This window comes from Mobula birostris, chromosome 15 (assembly GCF_030028105.1).
Source record: "Mobula birostris isolate sMobBir1 chromosome 15, sMobBir1.hap1, whole genome shotgun sequence".
Classification (NCBI taxonomy): domain Eukaryota; kingdom Metazoa; phylum Chordata; class Chondrichthyes; order Myliobatiformes; family Myliobatidae; genus Mobula; species Mobula birostris.
This window is the reverse complement of record NC_092384.1, coordinates 61,385,672-61,405,974: the sequence shown is the minus strand read 5'-3', so window position 1 is coordinate 61,405,974 and position 20,303 is coordinate 61,385,672. Positions and strand designations below refer to the sequence as shown.

Sequence of the window (20,303 nt, the reverse complement as noted above, 5' to 3'; positions counted from 1 at the left end):
TTTCCTCCATGGAAAGGCATCAATGAGCTGGATAGGTTTTTACGATTTTTATATTCTTCATCAGGAATTTCAGATAATTAATTGAATTCAAATTCCGCAGCTTTCTTGGTGGGACTTGAACCCAGATCTCTGAATTGCTAATTCAGGCCTCTGGGCTACTCTCCAGGTAAACTCACTGCTGCACCGCCATTATAGGACATGTTATTTGTGAGCCTCATGTATACACAGGGACTTTCAACAAAAGGTATCAAAATATAACTTGCACGTTGTTTGATGCAGAAGCCTCATTATACAAACGAATAGTTGGTTTAGAGGACCCATGCCCACTGTATGGATGTGCTCATTGCATAGGCAAAATACCCTGACTGGATTTTAGATAAAACTCATTCATATTGCACACCAAAACACCTCATTATGTCAGAGAATTTCTATCCCAGATGGTTCACTATGCGCTTGTTACTTTACTGGGGTATCAATCTTCTCGACCAAGTGAAAAATGAGACCCTAGTTTGATTCAACTTTCTGATTCAAAAGCAAAGGTGCACGTTTTTTTCTAAGGCTATTTCTTTGAAATCATTGTTTAACATATCATTCAATGGTCACTTACTTTAAAGGTAACCTGTAACTCTTGCTAACTCTTTTCTATCCACACGGTCATGTCGAGGCACAGCAGAGAAACATGCCCTTTGGCCTGTTGGGCTTGTTCTGAACATCAAGCTTACATATTTATACTAATCTTACTAATACTCTTATTCCCATCAATTCCCTCCCCCCCCTCCCACTAGTGGCAACCTACAGTGGTTAATTAACCCAACTAGCCCCCATGTTCTGGGAATGTGCGAGAAAGCCAGTGCACCTGGATGACCCCTACACAGTCACAGGATAAGTATATATACGGACATCTGCAGAGATCAAAACTGTACCTAGATAAATGGAGCCATGAGGCATTAGCTCTAATAGTTGTGTCACTCTTCAGATTTTGCAAAAGAACCCCAAAGAGAGCCTTTATTTTAACAAATAGTGGAAATTGTTTTCATCCATTTAATAAGAAACATATGCAATTCAATTTGGATCTTCAAGAGCTTAGATAACGTTCACAGATTGGATTTGCGTGAGTAGTTCTCCTTAAACCTGATAAACATTTAACTAGTCAGCCAGCACGTGTCATACTTGGATCAGCAGTTCACTACACTGCAAACAAAATTAAGCATTTTTCTACCACAATGCACATAAATCAATCAATGCTCGCTTTAGTCTGAGAAATAAAAGACAATAGACTTCACAAAACAAAAACATTCAAACCACATCATATGATTAGATTATCAAACAACAAAACTTTAGACTGATAGCAGATTTCATGGTAAGTCTTGGCCTGAAACGTCGACTGCACCTCTTCCTAGAGATGCTGCCTGGCCTGCTGCATTCACCAGCAACTTTTATGTGTGTTGCTTGAATTTCCAGCATCTGCAGAATTCCTGTTGTTTGTTGTCGACTCTTTATGTCTGCTCTGTCATTCAGTATGATCCTGACTGCCCTTTTACCTCAGCATGAACTGTCCGTATATATTCCAGCTCCCCTGATTCTCTTCAAAATTTCAAATCTGTCTTTCCTGTCATGTATGTACTGAGGAACTGAACCTTTCAACCTTCTAAGCCAGTGCAAAAAATTCATTGCTCTCAGGATGAAAAAGTTTTTTTTCTTCTCTGCTTGGGTGGCTGATCTTTTATTTTATAATTGCAACCCTGGGGTTCCTGACATGGCAGGTTGGGGAAATCATCAATTTTTCCTTCCCCTTTCAACCCCCATAAAAATTTTTGTAGGATTTAATGAGATCAATTCTCATTCTTCTAAGTTCAAGGAAGTACTGTTAGCTCAATGTCTCCCATTTCTACCAACCTCCTATCACAGGTTTTGAACATCTGATTCATTGCTGTACTCTGTTATGAATATACCTTTTGTTAGGTGGGAAGGCAATTTTCCAGTTGCATCTCTCCTCTTTTTCTCAGATATTCTTGCAATAAAGACCTAACACTTCCTTTTGCTGTAAGCCTTTCAGTCCCTCATCCATTAAAAAAGCACATGCCTTTTAATTTTTGCTTTAAGGTGAATATCTTCATTTTTTTTCAGTATTTTCTCTCTGCTCTCTCCCATTAACTTACTCCCATACTTACCTCTAGGACTTCTCTGTATCTTGCTCATGGCCTTTGAAGCCATTTAGTTTAAATCCCCAGCAAGTTTCAGTATCTTATGACCTGAAAATTGATGTGGAATATGTGAAGCTGAAGACCTGGCATTGAATCTTGTGGCACATCTCAACAACCTAAAAATAACTACTTATTCCTGCTTTCATCTTCTGTCTGTTAACCAATCTTCAATTCATATGAAGAATAATATTGTATGATATTTAAATGATGCTATGTTATATTGTTATATGCTATTGCTACTGTGGCCCCCTTATCAAATTCCAAATACTTTGCATCAACTCGTTCACCCAAGTAAAATCTGCTAGTTACAAACACAAAAGAGTCCAACAGATTTGTTAAGCATTATTTTCCTTTCATAAGTCCACCCATTCCTATTATTTCCATTTTTTTAATTATAGATTCTAACATTCTCCCTGCTACTAATGTCAGGCTAACTGCTCTACGGTTCCCCATTTTCTCTCTCTTGTTTTGTTTATCTATTATTGGGGTTGTATTTGTAGGAATTGTTCTACAGTCTGTATGATTTTGAAAGATCACCAAAACCCTGGGACACAATGTGTTTTTGTTTATTAATAATAGTTTGCTTGCACTCCTTATTCACTTTTTACTTGCCCTTTTCCATTATCTCTGGGAGATTTTGTGTGCCTTCTTCCATCTTTTTAATTTCCTTATTCCCCAACATAATTTATTTAGTGATACAGCACAGCGTCGGCCCGTCTGGCCCGTTGAGCCAGGCTGCTCTAGCAACCCCCAACAAACCCGATTAACCGTAACCTAATCACAGGACAATTTACAATGACCATTTGATCTACCCAGTACATCTTTGGACTGTGTGAGGAAACTGGAGCACCCACGGGGAGGATATTCAGAATCCTTACAGGAGGGCGCCAAGTTTGAACTCTGGAACGCCCCGAGCTGTCACAGCGTTACGCTAACCTCTACGCTGCCATGGCGGTGCCACGGTATTTCTCCTCAGTCTATAAGGGAGCCACATTAACTTCAGCTCACTTTTACTTTTTTCACATATAGAACCAGTTACAAACAGTTTTCTTGTTTCTCACATGCGCTCTTTTATTATACTTATTCCTTATCATACTCAAACACATAAATTTGCATGATCAAATTTAAGAACATCTAAAGTTTGGCATGCAGTTTTAGAAACATAGAAAATAGGTGCAGGAGTAGGCCATTCAGCCCTTCGAGCCTGCACCGCCATTTATTATGATCATGGCTGATCATCCAACTCAGAACACCGCCCCAGCCTTCCCTCCATACCCCCGACCCCCGTAGCCACAAGGGCCATATCTAACTCAATTTTGCAAGGAAAGATGGCCAAGGACTTCATTTGGATGAAGTTCATGGCTATAATTTCACAATCTTGAGACAGTATATAAGTAGTTTTTCATTAAAACAGTTTTCAAATGTACAGATAATTATGTAATTTAATTCTATATTATTATTATAATATATAATAATTATATGAATAAGTAGAGGGGAAAAGAAAAATAGACTAATGCCCTTAAATGGTGTCATCATGAAGGGACTGAGATTATAAAGAAGATTCGATAAATTATTGGGAGAAAGGAGAAGTTATATTCATAAAGCAATTGCATGTATTTGTCTTGTATTCATAAAGTGCTTTTTTATGGCCACAAACTGTTGCCAAGCCATTTGTAGTCAATGAAGCATTGATCTAGTCAATAATTTAGTGTAGGAAACATACTAATCAATTTACAAACAGCAAGCTTCCACAAACTGCATTTTTTCAGAATAGCTGTGTTGCCGATAATTTCAGCACTTATTGCACATCCTTAAATGCCTTTCAGAATGTAGTGATGAATGATCTTCTTAAACCACTGACTACTTTTTGATGAATATGTCCCAAAAAATAGAGGTTCTGTGATTTAGAAAAAATGCTTGGCAATATACCTCAGAATTAGAATCAGGCTCAATATCACAATTTGTTGTTTTGCGGCAGGAGTACTTTTCAATACACAATAATAATAAACTATAATTTACAACAGAAAGTATATATAAAAATTAAATTAAACAGTAGTGTAAAAAAGAGAGCAAATAAAAAGTGAGGTAGTGTTCGGGGGTTCATTATCCATTCAGAAATCTGATGGTGGAAGGGAAGAAAGTGTTCCTGAAATGTTGAGCGTGTGTTCTCAAGCTTCTGTACCTCTTCCTGGATGACAGTAGGGAAAGGATAGCATGCCCTGGGTGATGGGGGTCATTAGTGATGAATGCCATTTATTTGCGGCTTCACATTCTGAAGGTGTCCTCGATGCTGGGGAGGCTAGTGCCTATTTTGGAACCGGCTGAGTTTACAACTTTCTGCAGCTTTTTCTGATCCTGGGCAGTGGGCCCTCCATTCCGGACAGTGATGTAACAAGTCAGAATGCTCTCCACTGTACATCTGTAGAAATTTGTAGAAGTCTTTAGTGACATACCAAGTCTTCTCAAACTCCTAACGAAATATAGCTTCTGTCAGCCTGCTTTGTAAATGCAACAATATGTGGACCCCAGAATAGATCTTCACAGATGTTGGCACCCAGGAACTTGAAACTGCTCATGCTTTTCACTTCTGATCCCTTGGTGAGGACCGGTGTGTGTTCCCTTAACTTTACCTTCCTGGAGTCCACAATCAATTCCTTGGTCTTACTGATGTTGAGTGCATGGTTGGTGGTTCAACACCATTCAAAAAGCTGATCTATCTCGTTCTTGTACCTCTCCTTGACACTATTTGAAATTCTGCCAACAATAGCATATAGAACATGCGAGGGGTGATTGATAAGTTCGTGGCCTAAGGTAGAAGGAGTCAATTTTAGAAAAACTAGTACAATTATTTTTCCTACATTTACACACTTAGTCCGGCGGTTGTGGAGCATACAGATCCCTTCTCTGTAGAAGTCAACGTCTTGGATCTCCAGAAGTGGTCTACAGCAGGAGTGATTGATAAGTTCGTGGCCTGAAGTAGAAGGCGATGAGTTAACTTCAAACTTTCTGCATTTTCACTCAAAGAGTTGAACTGCATGTGCATGTAATGAGAGCTGTATAACTCATCTCCTTCTACCCTAGGCCACGAATTTATCAATCACCCTGCTGTGGACCACTTCTACAAAGAAGGGATCCGTATGCTCCACGACCACTGGACTAAGTTTGTAGGAGGGGACTATGTTGATAAATAAATGTGCTAGGTTTTCTAAAATTGACTCCTTCTACCTTAGGCCACGGACTTATCAATCACCCCTCGTAGAAATCTACAGCACATTACAGGTCCTCCAACCCAAGACGTTGTGCTGACCAGGTAATCTACTCTAGAAACTGCCTAGAATTTCCCCATTGCATAGCTCTCTACTTTTTTAGGCTCCACGTACCTATCTAAGGGTCTCTTAAAAGACCCTATCATATTCTCCTCTACCACCATCACTGGCAGTGCATTCTACACACCCACCACTCTCTGTGTGAAAAACTTACCTCTGACATTCCCTCTGTACCTACTTCTAAGCACTTCAAAACTATGCCTCCTGATGTTTGCCACTTCAGCCCTGGGAAAAAGCCTCTGGTTATCTCATCATCTTATACACCTCTATCAGGTCACCTCTCATCCTCCATTGCTCTAAGGAGAAAAGGCAAAGTTCACTCATTCTATTCTCATAGGGCATGCTCTGCAATCTAGGCATCACCCTTGTAAGTAATTGTGTCATTGGTAAATTTATAGATGGTGTTTGAGCTGTGGCTATCCAGACAGTTATGGATGTGGAGCGATTAAGCAGTGTTGAATGTGCTCCAATGTTGATAGTAAGCAAGGAGGAGATGTTTTTTCTGCTCTGCACTGACTGTGGTTTCCTGGTGAGGAACTCAAGAATCCAGTTGCAGAGGGAAGTAAAGAGGGTGGGGTTTTGGAGCTTGTTGATTAGAACTGAGGGTATGATTGTGTTGAAAGTTGAGCTGTAGTCAATATGCAGCAGCCTGATGTGGGTATTGCTGTTGTCCAGGCGACTGAAGGCCAAGTGGAGAGCCAGTGAGATTGCATCCACTGTAGAACTATTGCAGCGGGTCTAGGTCCGTGTTTCAGCAGGAGATAATTCTGCCCATGATTCTAAATCAGTGTGATGTGCAGCTTGGAAGGAAGCCATAAGTGGTATCATTCCCAGGTCTTTGTCGCTTGCTGGGTGTGTAAGGTACTGTCAGAATATACAAAGTGAGTATTGTAGTGCGTTTTTTAACTAGTACTCACTGTAGCCATTGTGTGTGCTGGCAGTAGAAGGAATGAATGTTTAGGGTGACACAAGTGACACGTGATTCTGGAATCTGGAGCAACACACAAAATACTGGAAGAACTCAACGGGTCAGGCAACATCTATGAAGGGAAGTGGAGAGTTGATGTTTCAGGTTGAAATGTTTCATTTGTCTAGATGAAGGGTCTCAACCCAAAGCACTGACAGAATGCTTCCTTCCATAGATGCTGCCTGACCTACTGAGATCCTCCAGTGCTATGAATCCTTGGGGTGATATATTTTGTGAAGAGATTGCTTGTCATAGATGGTGCTGAGTTACCCAAATATTGTTGGAGCTGCTCCTATCCAGACAAGTCAGGAATATTCTGTTATCCTACCTAATGGTGGTTTTTAGACTGTGAAAAATGTTGAAAAATGAGTCACTTCTTTACCGTAACCTTATAGCTACAGCATGTCAAGGGCATGTCATTACCTCACACTTTAGTGGCATGAGTACTACTTATAATAACAATGAAATAAATCAACATATGTAAAAGACTGATTGATAAATAATCAGATGGGTATTCTCCTGTTCTTTTTGAACTATCTGGTGTAACCTTCTACATTTGCCCAAAAGGGCAATGGTTCGGGAAGCAAGCCACACACAAAGTGCTGGATGAACTCAGCAGTTCAGGCAGCATCAATGGAAATTAATAGAAACATCGACTAGCTATTCATTTCCATAGATGCTGCCTGATCTGCTCAGTTCCTCCAGAATTTTGTGTGTGCTACTTTGAACTTCAGCACCTGCAGACTTTCTTGTGTTACTGGATCAGGAACACTACTCTCTGTATGCAACAGGTTCTTTAGAATGAAACCAGATCCTGCTAGACTTTGTACTAAAGGGAAAATACTTTTCCCCAGCAAATTATTAAGTCTCTCATTAAGCAGAAATTAAAATTCTTAGGAATCTTTGTTGTCTTTCTTCTGTTGCTTCTCAATAGCTCCAGTATTGTGCTTTCCATTCAGTGTAGTTAAGTGAGATATAAGTGATTAACTATGATAGTACATCACAAGTGCATATACTGAACTATTATAAAGGTACGTGTGACTGACTTAACAAGATGATGTTCTTCCAGAGTGGTACCTGATTAATCTGCCTGAAAATTAAGTATGTAATTAATACAACTGCCATCTGTCTGTGTTTGTTCATGTGATGTACACTTGGAGATGCAGATACATTCTGCCCACAAGTTAGCCTCAACAGGAAGAAATACAAAGCACATTTACGCTTTCTGAAATTTCGTATGGGTAATTTTGTAAATGCAGTAAATTCTACACAGGTAAAGTATTTTCCTTATGCCAAGCCATAATATATCTGTTTTATATTTCTATCTGCAAGCTTTGTGAATATTAAAAATTGCCCATAGTTGTTAGTAACAGGGATAAATTCCATTGTTTGTTCAGAGCCCCATTGAATATCCCCTCCCGTCTCCAGCACACTGGCTGATGTTGTAGTGTCAGTAATCACTGCAATAATTCGAAATAGTGATCCCTAAATGATAATTCATGAAGAAATGTTGACATTATATTTATTGCTGATGAATGTAATTTTTGGGTTTATGCATTGGAAAGGCAGAAAATATCGCCATTGAATATCAACAGGCCACACTCTGTGTTCAGGTCTTGTTTCACCTTGTCCTCATCTCCACTGCTGTTGCCCAGTTAGATTGGCAGGCTAAGTACATGCATAGTGTAGTTCTCAACTTCAAAACCTGCCTCCTTCATACATCTGGAAAGGTACTTGAAAGCTGAGGAGATTTTTCATATCTCAGCTGTGACATCTTCAGTTTCCTGGCTAAGTGGGTCATCAAAAAAAAAATCCTTTCAATCTTTGAATAGATTAGATCCTCCAGTAGGGCTTATTTGAATTCACATAAAACTACCTACAATCATTTAGGAACTCTCTCCTTACTGACATTTATGTTCCAGCGACCAACCCTCACGTTGGTGAAAAGAAATCCAAAGACACTGCATTCACTTAGTTTTAAATTCATGGGCTCAGGGAATTAGATTTTTTTTTTCAGAATCCTTGCCTTCCTGCTAGACCAGGAGTCTCCAGTGGTTATTTTTAGTGCCATAGACCAATACCATTAAGCAAGGAATCCATGGATCCCAGATTTGGAATCCCTGTACAAGACAGATGGGTTTTTCAGTCATTGTTATGCAGCGTGGAAATAGGCCATTTGGTCTAACTCATCCATGCCTACTCTGTTGCCTGGCAAGCACAAACAAGAGAAAATCTGCAGCTGCTGGAAATCTGAGCAACACACACAAAACGATGGAGGATCTCAGCAGGCCAAGCAGCATCTATGGAAAAGAGTACAGTCAACATTTCGGGCTGAAACCTACTGAAGGTTAGACTGTGAGGAGAGATTGAATCACCTAGGACTGTACTCGCTGGAATTCAGAAGAACAAGAGGAGATTCTGATAGAAACATATAAAATTACGAAAGGGGTAGATAAGATAAAGGCAGGAAAGTTGTTTCCACTGGTAGGTGAGACTAGAGCTAGGACATAGCCTCAAGATTTGGGGGAGCAGATTTAGGACGGAAATGAGGAGGAACTGCTTTTCCCAGAGAGTGGTGAATCTGTGGAATTCCCTGCCCAATAAAGCAGTGGAGGCTACCTCAGTAAATATACTTAAGACAAGGTTGGATAGATTTTTACATAGCAGGGAAATTAAAGGTTAAGGGGAAAAGGCAGGTGGGAGTCCACGGCCAGATCAGCCACTATCTTATTGAATGGCAGAGCAGGCTCTACGGGCCAGATAACCTACTGCTGCCCCTATTTCTTATGTTCTTATGACACAAATCAGTCACAGCCACATACAACAGTGAGATGTTCAAAATTCAGTAACAGATGAATTATGCAATCATTGCCCCTCTGGCTGTAACTAGCATTATAGAGAGCATTTTAATATATCATAACAAACTTGAAGTTGCATAGGAAAGCAAACACAGGCGAGACTCTAAATTGCCTGGGAACTACATTGCCACTATGGGTCATAAATCCAGCAAACAAATAAGCTCAACTTTAATTCTATCAAAAAAATCTAGTATATTTACTGTAAAAGCAATATTGTGCCAGAAACAGATCCACTTATTCTTGCTTGATTAAATTTTCAAGTTTACTATATCCAAGGATTATTCATGGCCCTTAACATGACAGCTCTAAGAAGGCTTGGGCAGGGGTAGTGGTAGGGGTCGGTGTTTGCGGGAAATCAGCAATGATATTATTGCAAAGTGGATCAGGTTGCCTAATCCTTCTCCTGTGTGCTATTAACATGAAAAATACAAATGAGACACATATTTCATATGGGCCTCACTTCAGTGAGTGACAACTGGAAACTTCACCCTGCCAGGTCAACAACTTGTGACCAGCAGGAATCTAATAGTCTATTACCTTCTGCTGGTGAATGGCTCACCTACTTTCTATAGTAACACATACATTGCTAGTTCAATTGTTTTTTATCCTCAGAATTAAAATGGATTTTTAAAAGAATTTTTTGTAAGTATTTTGTAGATAAAGGCAGAAAGTCATAAAGAATAAGATGATTTGATTGAATAAAAATTATAATGTGTATTTAATACAGGGATTGTATCCTTTTATGATAATGGTTGGGACTTCAGCTAGTTGTTCGAGGAAAGAAATTATATTAGAGTGGGGCTGAAATTTAAGATTCCTGTGAAAATGTGCAGCAAATTAACATTTAATTCAGAATTACGTTTAACAAAATCTGCTAAAAATATAGGCCATTTAAGTCAAACACCTGGATTTCAAAGCCTCATTTTAAGGCATATTGTTCTGTTGGAGGAAGTTCAGAGAAGGTTCAGCTGGCAGATTTAGTGATGAAAGGAAAGTCTTTTGAGGAATGTTTCAGCAGGTTGTATTTTTCACATTGATGTTTAGAAGAACAAGAGACAATGTTAATAAAATTTCTTTGGACTTGATTGGGTAGATAACCCGAGGTAAATTTCCCCCCCATTAATCCCCAACCACTTTGTTTCAGAAAAAGATGTAACACACAAAATTCTTCCCTCAAAAGGGCAGTGAACCTTTAGAATTCCTTACCTGACAGAGATGCAGATTCTCATTCAGTGACTTTTGTTGAAATGAGAAATTGGTAGAGGATTTGAGGTCAATAATTATAGGGATTAGGCAGGAAAATGGTCAAAATTATGTCAATAATGATCTTACTGATTGGAAGTGCAGTCTCAGTAGTTGTGGAGGTGAAAGGTGCAGACAGTGTTTATTAAGAAAGAACAGAATCATTAATTAGCGTTTAAATACATGGCTAAGAGAATATTTTGTCATTATCACATTGCTGATGTGGGGATTTGCTGTGTGCAATTTGGTTGTATTACTGTATTTCCTACGTTACAGCTCATTAGCTACACGTTAGTTAGGTGCATCCTGCTGGAAATTCGAAAAATCTTTAAACAGGACAAACTCTGCAGACACTGGGATTCCAAAGCAACACAAACAAAATGCAGGAGGAGCTCAGCAGGTCAGGCAGCATCCATGGAAATGAATAAACCGCCCGACGATTAGTGCCGAGACCAAAGAAACTTCCTGAAAAAGGATCTCGGCCCGAAATGTTGATTGTTTATTCATTTCCATAAATACTGACTGACCTGCTGTGTGTGCTGCAAAGGAAATTTTTTCCTTATTTTTTAATTCTTCAATTTTACAGTGCGAAGGAAATAATCAGTTGAGGGATGCAGACTTCTATTATAATGATTTTCCAGTTACAGATATTGTTGTGTGGCCTTAGTATATTAAATACACTTACAACTGTTTTCAAGCTCTGATACTACAGGCTACTTGGTTAAATTTTAACTACAAAGCAAATAATCTTCCGGTGACCTATATACCATTGGCCTTTAAATCCAATCTGCAAATTCCTATATCATTTAATACTTTATTCAAAAGACTCATATTTTAATTGTTTCTCCAGATTTATGAAAAACAGAAATGAAACATTTTAAGTATATGTAAAATCTTTCCAGGACACTCAGCAACCTCATACTCATGTAAAACTCGGTGACCTGGAAAAGTTACAGCTTATCAAGGAGCAAATTAAAGGATATCATTCATGGTGTACGTGAGTTGTTAGAATAACATGCTTCAAATTTTTCCAGTTTGGATTGTAAAAAATTAGAATTCTTAGTAATCTAGTTTTCATTAAGCAGCTATATTTTCAAATGATTTTCGTTAATCCTAATGTGTTATGATTGATAAAGAAATAATTAGGGTTAGGGTTAGGGTAAGAAATCATTCTCCTTAAAATGCAATTTTTGAAGTATCACCAGAATTTTCATTTTAAAGAAATTCACTTACCCAATAAAACTCACCATTATTTGATGGCAGTACTCTCAGGCTGTCGAACTCAAGCATGCTATATGACGAATCTAGGGTTTCTGTGTAATCAGGCATATCCATATCCATTATTGGCTCACAAAGCTTCATTATTATGAGCAGACAATAAAGTTGTGGACCACTGTTACAGCTCCCAATAATAATCTACGTTCTGACTAAAGTTTTACCTATCCACTCCTGCAGAATATTCCCCATTAAAGTCAATCACAGAAGATCTGGAAGCCAGGATCCTGGTTCTGCATCAGCACTCCTAATGCTGTCTTTCTCATAGCACAGCATATGACACTGATAAGGCCTTGAATGTATCTGAATAACCAACATCTGTTCTCATGCAGTTTGCTTATCTGTGCTACTGTGTACACATTATAAAAAGGTGCAATGCCTTATTGGTTTCTGTGGAGCCTTTCAGGCAGTTTATTCCTAAATGATGAGTAACATTTTGGGAAAGGACTGTTGACAAGTGTTTACGTATTTTAAGAGGAGCTACACTTATCTGAAATGTTTGACAGGACAGGATTATCTACATAGTGAAGGCTAGGTGCAAATCAAAGTATAGTAAAGCTTTGAGCCTGTGCAAAATAAAAGTCAGCCCGCGAATCAATCAAACATACTGTTTAATAAGTGGTTTAGGAAGTCCAAGGTTCAAAGTACGTTTATTATCAAGGTATGTATGCAATATACAACCGTTAGGTTTGTCTTCCCACTGACAGCTCCGAAACAGAAAAAAACACCATAGACCCCATTCAAATAAAACATCAAACACCCACAAGCACAAAAAAAAGAACAAATGAGATGAGGTGGAATTGAGTCCATGGCCAGATCAGCCATGATCTTATCGAATGGTGGAGGATCGCCTACTCCTCTACCTATTTTTAGATTCTTATGTTTTCTTATGTTCTAAATCATGCAAACAGCGAAGAAAACAAGTGAGAAAACACACATAATATAAAACATCAAACAACAGAGTAAGGAAGATTCAATTTAGTTTAGTTCAGTTCATTTCAATTTAGCATTGTGTCATTCATTGACTGCAGGGCGGAGAGCCAATCCACCAATATCAAAATCAAACAAAATACCAATAGAATGGAGTAACCAGAAACCAGAAACACGTATAACATGAACTACAGTGTCCAGTCCACAAACTGTGTTGATTAAACTTTGCCCAAAACCTAAGACTCTGGTGCCATCCTGCAGCAGCGGTAAGCGAGAGGGAGAGGGAGACCAGGCCCCTTCCTCCATCAGCAGCAAATGAGAGAAAGAGTGGTCACATGCAGGCACCTTCTTTTGGCAGCAGCAAGCGAGAGGGAGACTGGTTAAATGCAGGCAGGCAGCACTGAACAACCGTTCCCCTTCCGCTCTAGTCTTCATTAATTTCAAACTTGCTTAATGCTTTAATCGGGAAGAAATAGAATTGATCATGGGCTCGCACCCCGTCTCTGGGCTTCTTAGCCTCCAGGCTGCATGCTCCACTCCAAACCTTATCGAATACCCTTGGAGACAGCAAAGTACCAGATCACTCAATTGCCTTGATGAACACACCATCAAAATGTAAATCATAGGTTCCAATCATACGCAGCTTTGTAGTAGAGTCATATTTGAAAGAGGAAGTCAAAGAAGTAGTTTTGTGAACTGTCTGAAGGATGTCACTGTTGGTTGTGTTGTTCACTGGTGCTATTTTCCTCAGATTCCTCAGCTTTACAATGTGAAAAGGATTCTGTTCCTTCACTACATATCTGAAGTGTGACTTCAGACAGTGCATCATTCAAATTATCTTTAGCTCTTTGGCACAAATCAATTACTGTAATTCCTATCCCTATCCCAGTTCTAACATGTTGGTTCATGGCCTCTTCCTTTGCCACAATGAGACCACTGTTAGGCTGGAGGAGCAACACCTCATATCCCATCTAGGTAGCCTCCAACCTGATGGTCTGAAATTCGATTTCTCCCGTGTCTGGTATTTTTCCCCTTCCTCCTTCCCTCTTCTTCAATTCCCCACTCTGGCCTCTTACCTCTTCTCCTCACCTGCCTATCACCTACCCCGGTGCCCCTCCTCCTCCCTTTTCTCCCATGGTGCTCTCCTCTCCTACCAGATTCCTTTTCTCCAGCCCTTTACCCTTCCTGCCTATCAACTCCCAGCTTTACTTCCCCCGCCAACTGGCTTCATCCATCACCTTCTAGCTTGTCCTCCTTCCCTTTCCCTCACCTTCTTATTCTGGCATCTTCCCCCTTCCTTTCCAGTCCTGATGAAGGGTCTTGGCCTGAAATATCGACTGTTTATTCCTCTCTGATCTGCTGAGGTCCTCCAGAATTTTATATAAGTTGCTCTGGAATTCCAGCATCTGCAGAATCTCTTGTGTTTACAAATCAAGGTCCGTTCACTTAGTCTCAGTTTTCCACATCACTTAAATTCTATGTAGTCTGGTTCCAGGGCAACACATTTTGTCCCTAACAACATGATTTACTCCACCTGTTGGAAATCCAGAAGATCTGCAAAGTTGCCCAACACCAACAGCAATGCTGCAATGGTAATGCCATCAGCGAAACAACTACTGCATCCAAATTAGATTTTCTCTGTTCAGCTGATTCCCAGGGAGCCTTGAAGCTCACTCCTGAGCAGATATTTGGATTTGTGGTTATCTGTTCAAATATCTAATTTTTTGCTCTCAGTCAATATCGCCACTAGTAAACAAAGTTTGAGAAGAAAGAAGAGGCACATGGGGAAGAATGGTGAAAAGTAAAGGACCACTAGTGCCACAACCACCGATAACTGTGTACATCCACAGAAATCCAACAGAGCTATCCCCACATACATTGTTATTAGAATAAGAATCAGGTTCTGTGCGCCTGTGGAAGTGTGCATAATGAGAGAGAAATTCGAAAAGAAGAGAGACAGCTGAGGCAGGAGGGATGTTCCGTACAGTACATCATTAGGAGATGTTGGAGTGCTGTAATTATGCAGTTGGCAAAGTCCAATAAAAATAAGTTAGGTTTAAATGGAGCATCCATTGTGGGAGTGGGTCATTGTTGGAGTGGGGAGTTCAGGCTTTGGCTTACAGAGGTTTCCGCAAGGAGAGGCGGAGCCTGTAGGTAGACTTCCTTTTCGTATGATGTTTTCTTTCTTTCTTTCTTATAGAAACATAGAAACATAGAAAATAGGTGCAGGAGTAGGCCATTCAGCCCTTCGAGCCAGTATGATCATGGCTGATCATCCAACTCAGAATCCTGTACCTGCCTTCTCTCCATACCCCCTGATCCCTTTAGCCACAAGGGCCATATCTAACTCCCTCTTAAATATAGCCAATGAACTGGCCTCAACTGTTTCCTGTGGCAGAGAATTCCACAGATTCACCACTCTCTGTGTGAAGAAGTTTTTCCTAATCTCGGTCCTAAAAGGCTTCCCCTTTATCCTCAAACTGTGACCCCTCATTCTGGACTTCTCCAACATCAGGAACAATCTTCCTGCATCAAGCCTGTCCAATCCCTTTAGGATTTTATACGCTTCAATAAAATCCCCCCTCAATCTTCTAAATTCCAATGAATATAAGCCTAGTCGATCCAGTCTCTCATCATATGAAAGTCCTGCCATCCCCAGGAATCAATCTGGTGAACCTTCTTTGTACTCCCTCTATGGCAAGAATGTCTTTCCTCAGATTAGGGAACCAAAACTGCACACAATACTCCAGGTGTGGTCTCACCAAGGCCTTGTACAACTGCAGTAGCACCTCCCTGCTCCTGTACTCGAATCCTCTTGCTATGAATGCCAGCATACCATTCGCCTTTTTCGCTGCCTGCTGTACCTGCATGCCCACTTTCAATGACTGGTGTATAATGACACCCAGGTCTCGTTGCACCTCCCCTTTTCCTAATCGGCCACCATTCAGATAATAATCTGTTTTCCTGTTTTTGCTACCAAAGTGGATAACCTCACATTTATCCATATTAAATTGCATCTGCCATGAATTTGCCCACCCACCTAACCTTTCCAAGTCACCCTGCATCCTCTTAGCATCCTCCTCACAGCTAACACTGCCGCCCAGCTTCGTGTCATCCGCAAACTTGGAGATGCTGCATTTAATTCCCTCATCTAAGTCATTAATATATATTGTAAACAACTGGGGTCCCAGCACTGAGCCTTGCGGTACCCCACTTGTCACTGCATAGTTAGAGCAGTGGGGATGCTAGGCTGGATTGTGGAATGCTCCCCTTACAGGATGTGGGAAGGCAGGGAGAACTCCAGTGTCTCTGATGACTACACCTGTAAGAAGTGCCTCCCGCTGCAACTTCTTACAGTCCCTGTTAAAGAATTGGAGCTGGAGCTGGAGGAATTCTGGATCATTTGTGAGATTAAGGGGTTAATCAGCAGGATGTACAGGGAGAAAGTTACATACAAGGTCCCTCTCTATAACAAGTATACTGTTATACTTTGGATATTGTTGGGCGAGGGAGGAATGAACTAGCACAGAAAAGCCACAGTAGTCAGGTCTCTGGCATTGAGCTTGGCTCTGTGGCTCAGAAGGGATAGGGGAGACAAGGTGAGCTGTAGTGGTTAGGGAAACAGACAGGAGCTCATGTGGATGAGAACAAGATTCCCAGAAGATGTATTGTCTTCCAGGTGGCAGGATCAGGGACATCTCGAACCGAGTCCACAGCATTCTTATGCAGGAGGGGAAGTAACCAGTGGTCGTGGTTCATGTTGGTACCAATGACATGGGTAGGAAGGGAGATGAGATGAGATCCTGCAAAGTGAGTTCAATGAGTTAGGTGCTAAGTTAAAGGACAGGACCTCTAGTGTTCTGATCTCAAGAATGCTATCTGTGCCACATGCTGGTGTGGTCAGAGCTAGAAATATAATATAGTTTTAACATCTGTCTGAGGCGATGGTGCAAGAGGGAGGGCTTCAGATTTTTAGATCATTGGACACTTTTCCAGGAAAAGTGGGTCCTGTATAGACGGAATGGTTTGCACCTGTACAGGAGGGGGACTAATATTCTTGCAGGAAGATTTTCTAATGCTGCAATGGTGGCCAGTGGGGAGAGAGTAGATTAAACTAGAGTTGCAGTTAATGGGAATGGGTACCAGAGCACCAGAGCGGATAGTGGAGTGGTTTGCAGGAAAGGTGTTAAGCATATGGCAGGAATTGAAACTTTGAACAGAGTGGTACTAATGTTCTGAATTGTGTACATTTCAATGCAAGGAATATTGAAAGGAAAGAGTATGAGCTTAGGGCATGGATCAGCACATTGTTGCCATTAATGAGACTTGGTTGCAGGAGGGACAGGACTGGCAGCTCAGTGTTCCAGAACTCCATTGTTTTAGACATGATAGAATGGGAGGATTAAAGAGGGAGGGATGGCATTACTGGTCGGTGGCTGTCCTCAGACTGCAGAGCTTGCCAACTGAGGCTATATGAGTGGAACAGAGGGATAAAAATGGGATGATGACAATAATGACCATTATTGTTACTATTATTACTATTTTTATTTATTCTCAGCTCAAGCTGGTAAAACCTAAGGTACTGGGATAGCCAAGCATACCATTTCTCAATTACTAGGAACTTTCAAACTATTCTAGTGGTGTTTAGTATTGTGGCTTTCTGGAGATTCACATAGATATTACTAGCCCTAATTGTTTAATGCAATTGTGTAGGGCCTTTGGGATGATACCTATTGCAGATATTATATTGAGACGATGTTCCAAAGACTTTCAATTTCCTCTTTTAATTCAGCATATTTCTGGTGTTTTTCACTTATTGATTTCTGTAAATTATGTTTGTTTGGAATGGCTATATCTACTAAATGAGTAGTTCTTGCTTGTTTATCCTGTATTACCATATCCAGATGGTTATTGTGGATTGTCCTATCCGTAATAAAGGATTGGTCGTAATATAATCGGTGGTATATTGATTCTAAAACTGTATCAGGCTTGTATTTATGGTAAGGTTTGATTTCATTTATGAGTTTGTACTTTAAAGCAAAATTTTGATGAAAGATGTTTGCCACTTGATCGTACCTGTGTAAGTAATCAGACAAAGTCAAACTGCTACAGGATCCTGTAATGTGTTTGATTGTTTCTAGATCTTTTTCAGCATTTTCTATATTTGTCATCTTGAATATGTTGATCTTTTATTATGTACTTCTGTTAATTTTTTGTGTTAACCACCTAGTCCTATATTGCCACAAGGAATCCCTCTGTTTCTGGGAAGAGGTCTCCAACTCTGAGCCAGGTTTTCAACGCTTCATTGTTGACATCTAGTCTGCTCAAATCGTGGGGATGTCTTCTATGGAGGGTCATGCTCTTGGTTAACTTCTTCTTCAATAGTGATAATATCTTCATTTTTCTGGGTTGTGGTCTCATTTAAGTTTAGTGGTGTGTACTTCATATTGAAATCGCATATGCTTCTATGGGGTGCTGATTCCTGTTTTTGTTAATGAAAGTATATCCTTAGAAGATTTATCTGACTGTTGTGTAGATTTTTAATGTCTGTTATTCCTCTTCTCCCTTCTGTCCTAGGTAGTGTTAATCTGAGCGAATGTGCATGTACATAATGTTTTCTGAAATTTGTCATTTCATTTCTTATTTTGCTTCGTAAATTTTCCAGATCAGTTTTGGACTGAGATATTTTGCCAAAAGAATACATTAATATTAGTATAGTGAAAGTGTTTATTGCCTTAGTTATATTTTTTCTGTTGTGCTCTGTTTGGCAGGTTTTTTTAAGCCTCAAGGTAAATTCTGTCAAAAGTTTTCCCTTTATCGCACTATGATATATTTTCTTTCCTTGTTGATATCCCAGATACTTATATGTTTCACATTCACCCATCAGTTGTGTTGTATCCTGCTGCTATGTTTTGTATTCTATTAACTATTGCATCTTTCTTTACGTTTAATGTTCTGCATTTATCCAGGTCAAAGTTCATGTTAATATCTTTCAAAAATAGTTCTACTATTTGAATTAAGATTGTAAATTGGACAAAAAAAGGCCAATTTTGATGGCATCAGATCCGGTAAGAGTGGATTGGGAAAGGTTGTTTTCAGGCAAAGGTGCACTTGTTATGTGGCAGGCCTTCAAAAGTGAAATTTTGAGAGGGCAGAGTTTGCACGTTCCTAAAAGAATAAAAGGCAAGGATGAAAGGTGTAGGGAAACTTGGTTTTTAAGAGATATGGAGGCCCTAGTTAAGGAGACGAAGGAGATACTTAGCAGCTATAGGCAGGAAGAAACAAATGAGGTCTGGGTGCAGGTCGACGGGACAAAGCAGGTTAATAGTTTGACACAGACTGGACGGGCTGAAAGGCCTGTTTCTGTCCTGTAGTGTGGTATGACTCTTTAAAATTAGTTTTTTTTTCTGGTAGCAATACAGTGCAATACATAAAAATTACTAGATAGATAGATTAAAAATAGTAAGGTAGTGTTTATGGGCCGTTCAGAAATCTAATGGTGAAGGAGAGGAAGATGTTCCTAAAACATTGAATATGTATCTTTAGGCTCCTGTGACTTCTCTCTGATGGTAGTAATGTGAAGAGGGCATGTCCTGGTTAGTGATGGCTCTTCATGATGGATGCTGTTTAATTGAGGTTCGAATGTCCTCAAAGCTGGGGAGTCTAAGTGCCCATGATGCAGTTGGCTGAGTTTGCAACCCTCTGCAGCACTTTTCGATCCTGTGCAGTGGCTCCGCTGTAACAGACAGTGATGCAACCAGTCCGAATGCTCTCTATCGCACATCTGTAGAAATTTGGTGGAGTCTTTCAAGACATACCAAGTCTCCTCAGATTCCTAATGATATATAGCCATTGGGTTCTTTGTAATTGCAGCAGGAGGCTGCATGTCCTGATAAGTGTACCTCATTGTGCTCTCTATCATCAATAAGGCACAAGTTGGAGAATGCAATGGAATGCTTTCTCCTTGTTGTGTGGATGCAGTTCCAATAAGATTCAGGGAACTCTGCCCTTTTCAGGGTAAAGCAATAATTCACCACTGAGGATAATCTAATAACATCTACCAAACCTACATTACCAGGAAAGAACAAGAACAGGAGATGCGCAAGAAATTTACCATGTTCCCTAATAAATTATACGCTTGGAAATATGCTGCTGTTGGTTCATCATTGCTGGATCTAGACTTGGTAAGTTCATCAACAGCTGTGTGAGAACATTTTATCTGGAAAGACAACAAAGGTTATTAAAGGTGGATCACCATCACTGTGTTGGGCACGTGGCCAAGTGGTTAAGGCGTTCGTCTAGTGATCTGAAGGTCACTAGTTCGAGCCTCAGTTGTGGCAGCGCATTTGTGTCCTTGAGCAAGGCACTTAACCACACATTGCTCTAGTGTCTGTGCGAGGAGTGGCGACCCACACAGACTTCCAATCTGTGCCTTGTAAGGTATGAGAATATCCAACGCAGGCCTCTCATGGTCTGAGTCGATGTTCCCTCCCCCCCTCCC

At 40.2% G+C, this 20,303-nt stretch overlaps 1 protein-coding gene across 1 annotated transcript in view; it reads right to left on the bottom strand.

Annotated features, from left to right (window-relative positions):
* LOC140210316 (hepatocyte nuclear factor 4-beta-like) overlaps positions 1-11,959 on the bottom strand; it is a 59,355-nt gene extending 47,396 nt beyond the window's left edge. Inside the window, exon 1 of the mRNA XM_072279189.1 lies at positions 11,845-11,959. Within this exon, the coding sequence (XP_072135290.1) occupies positions 11,845-11,959 (115 nt within the window). The remainder of the gene's footprint in view (positions 1-11,844) is intronic.
* Between the last annotated feature and the right edge of the window lie 8,344 nt (positions 11,960-20,303).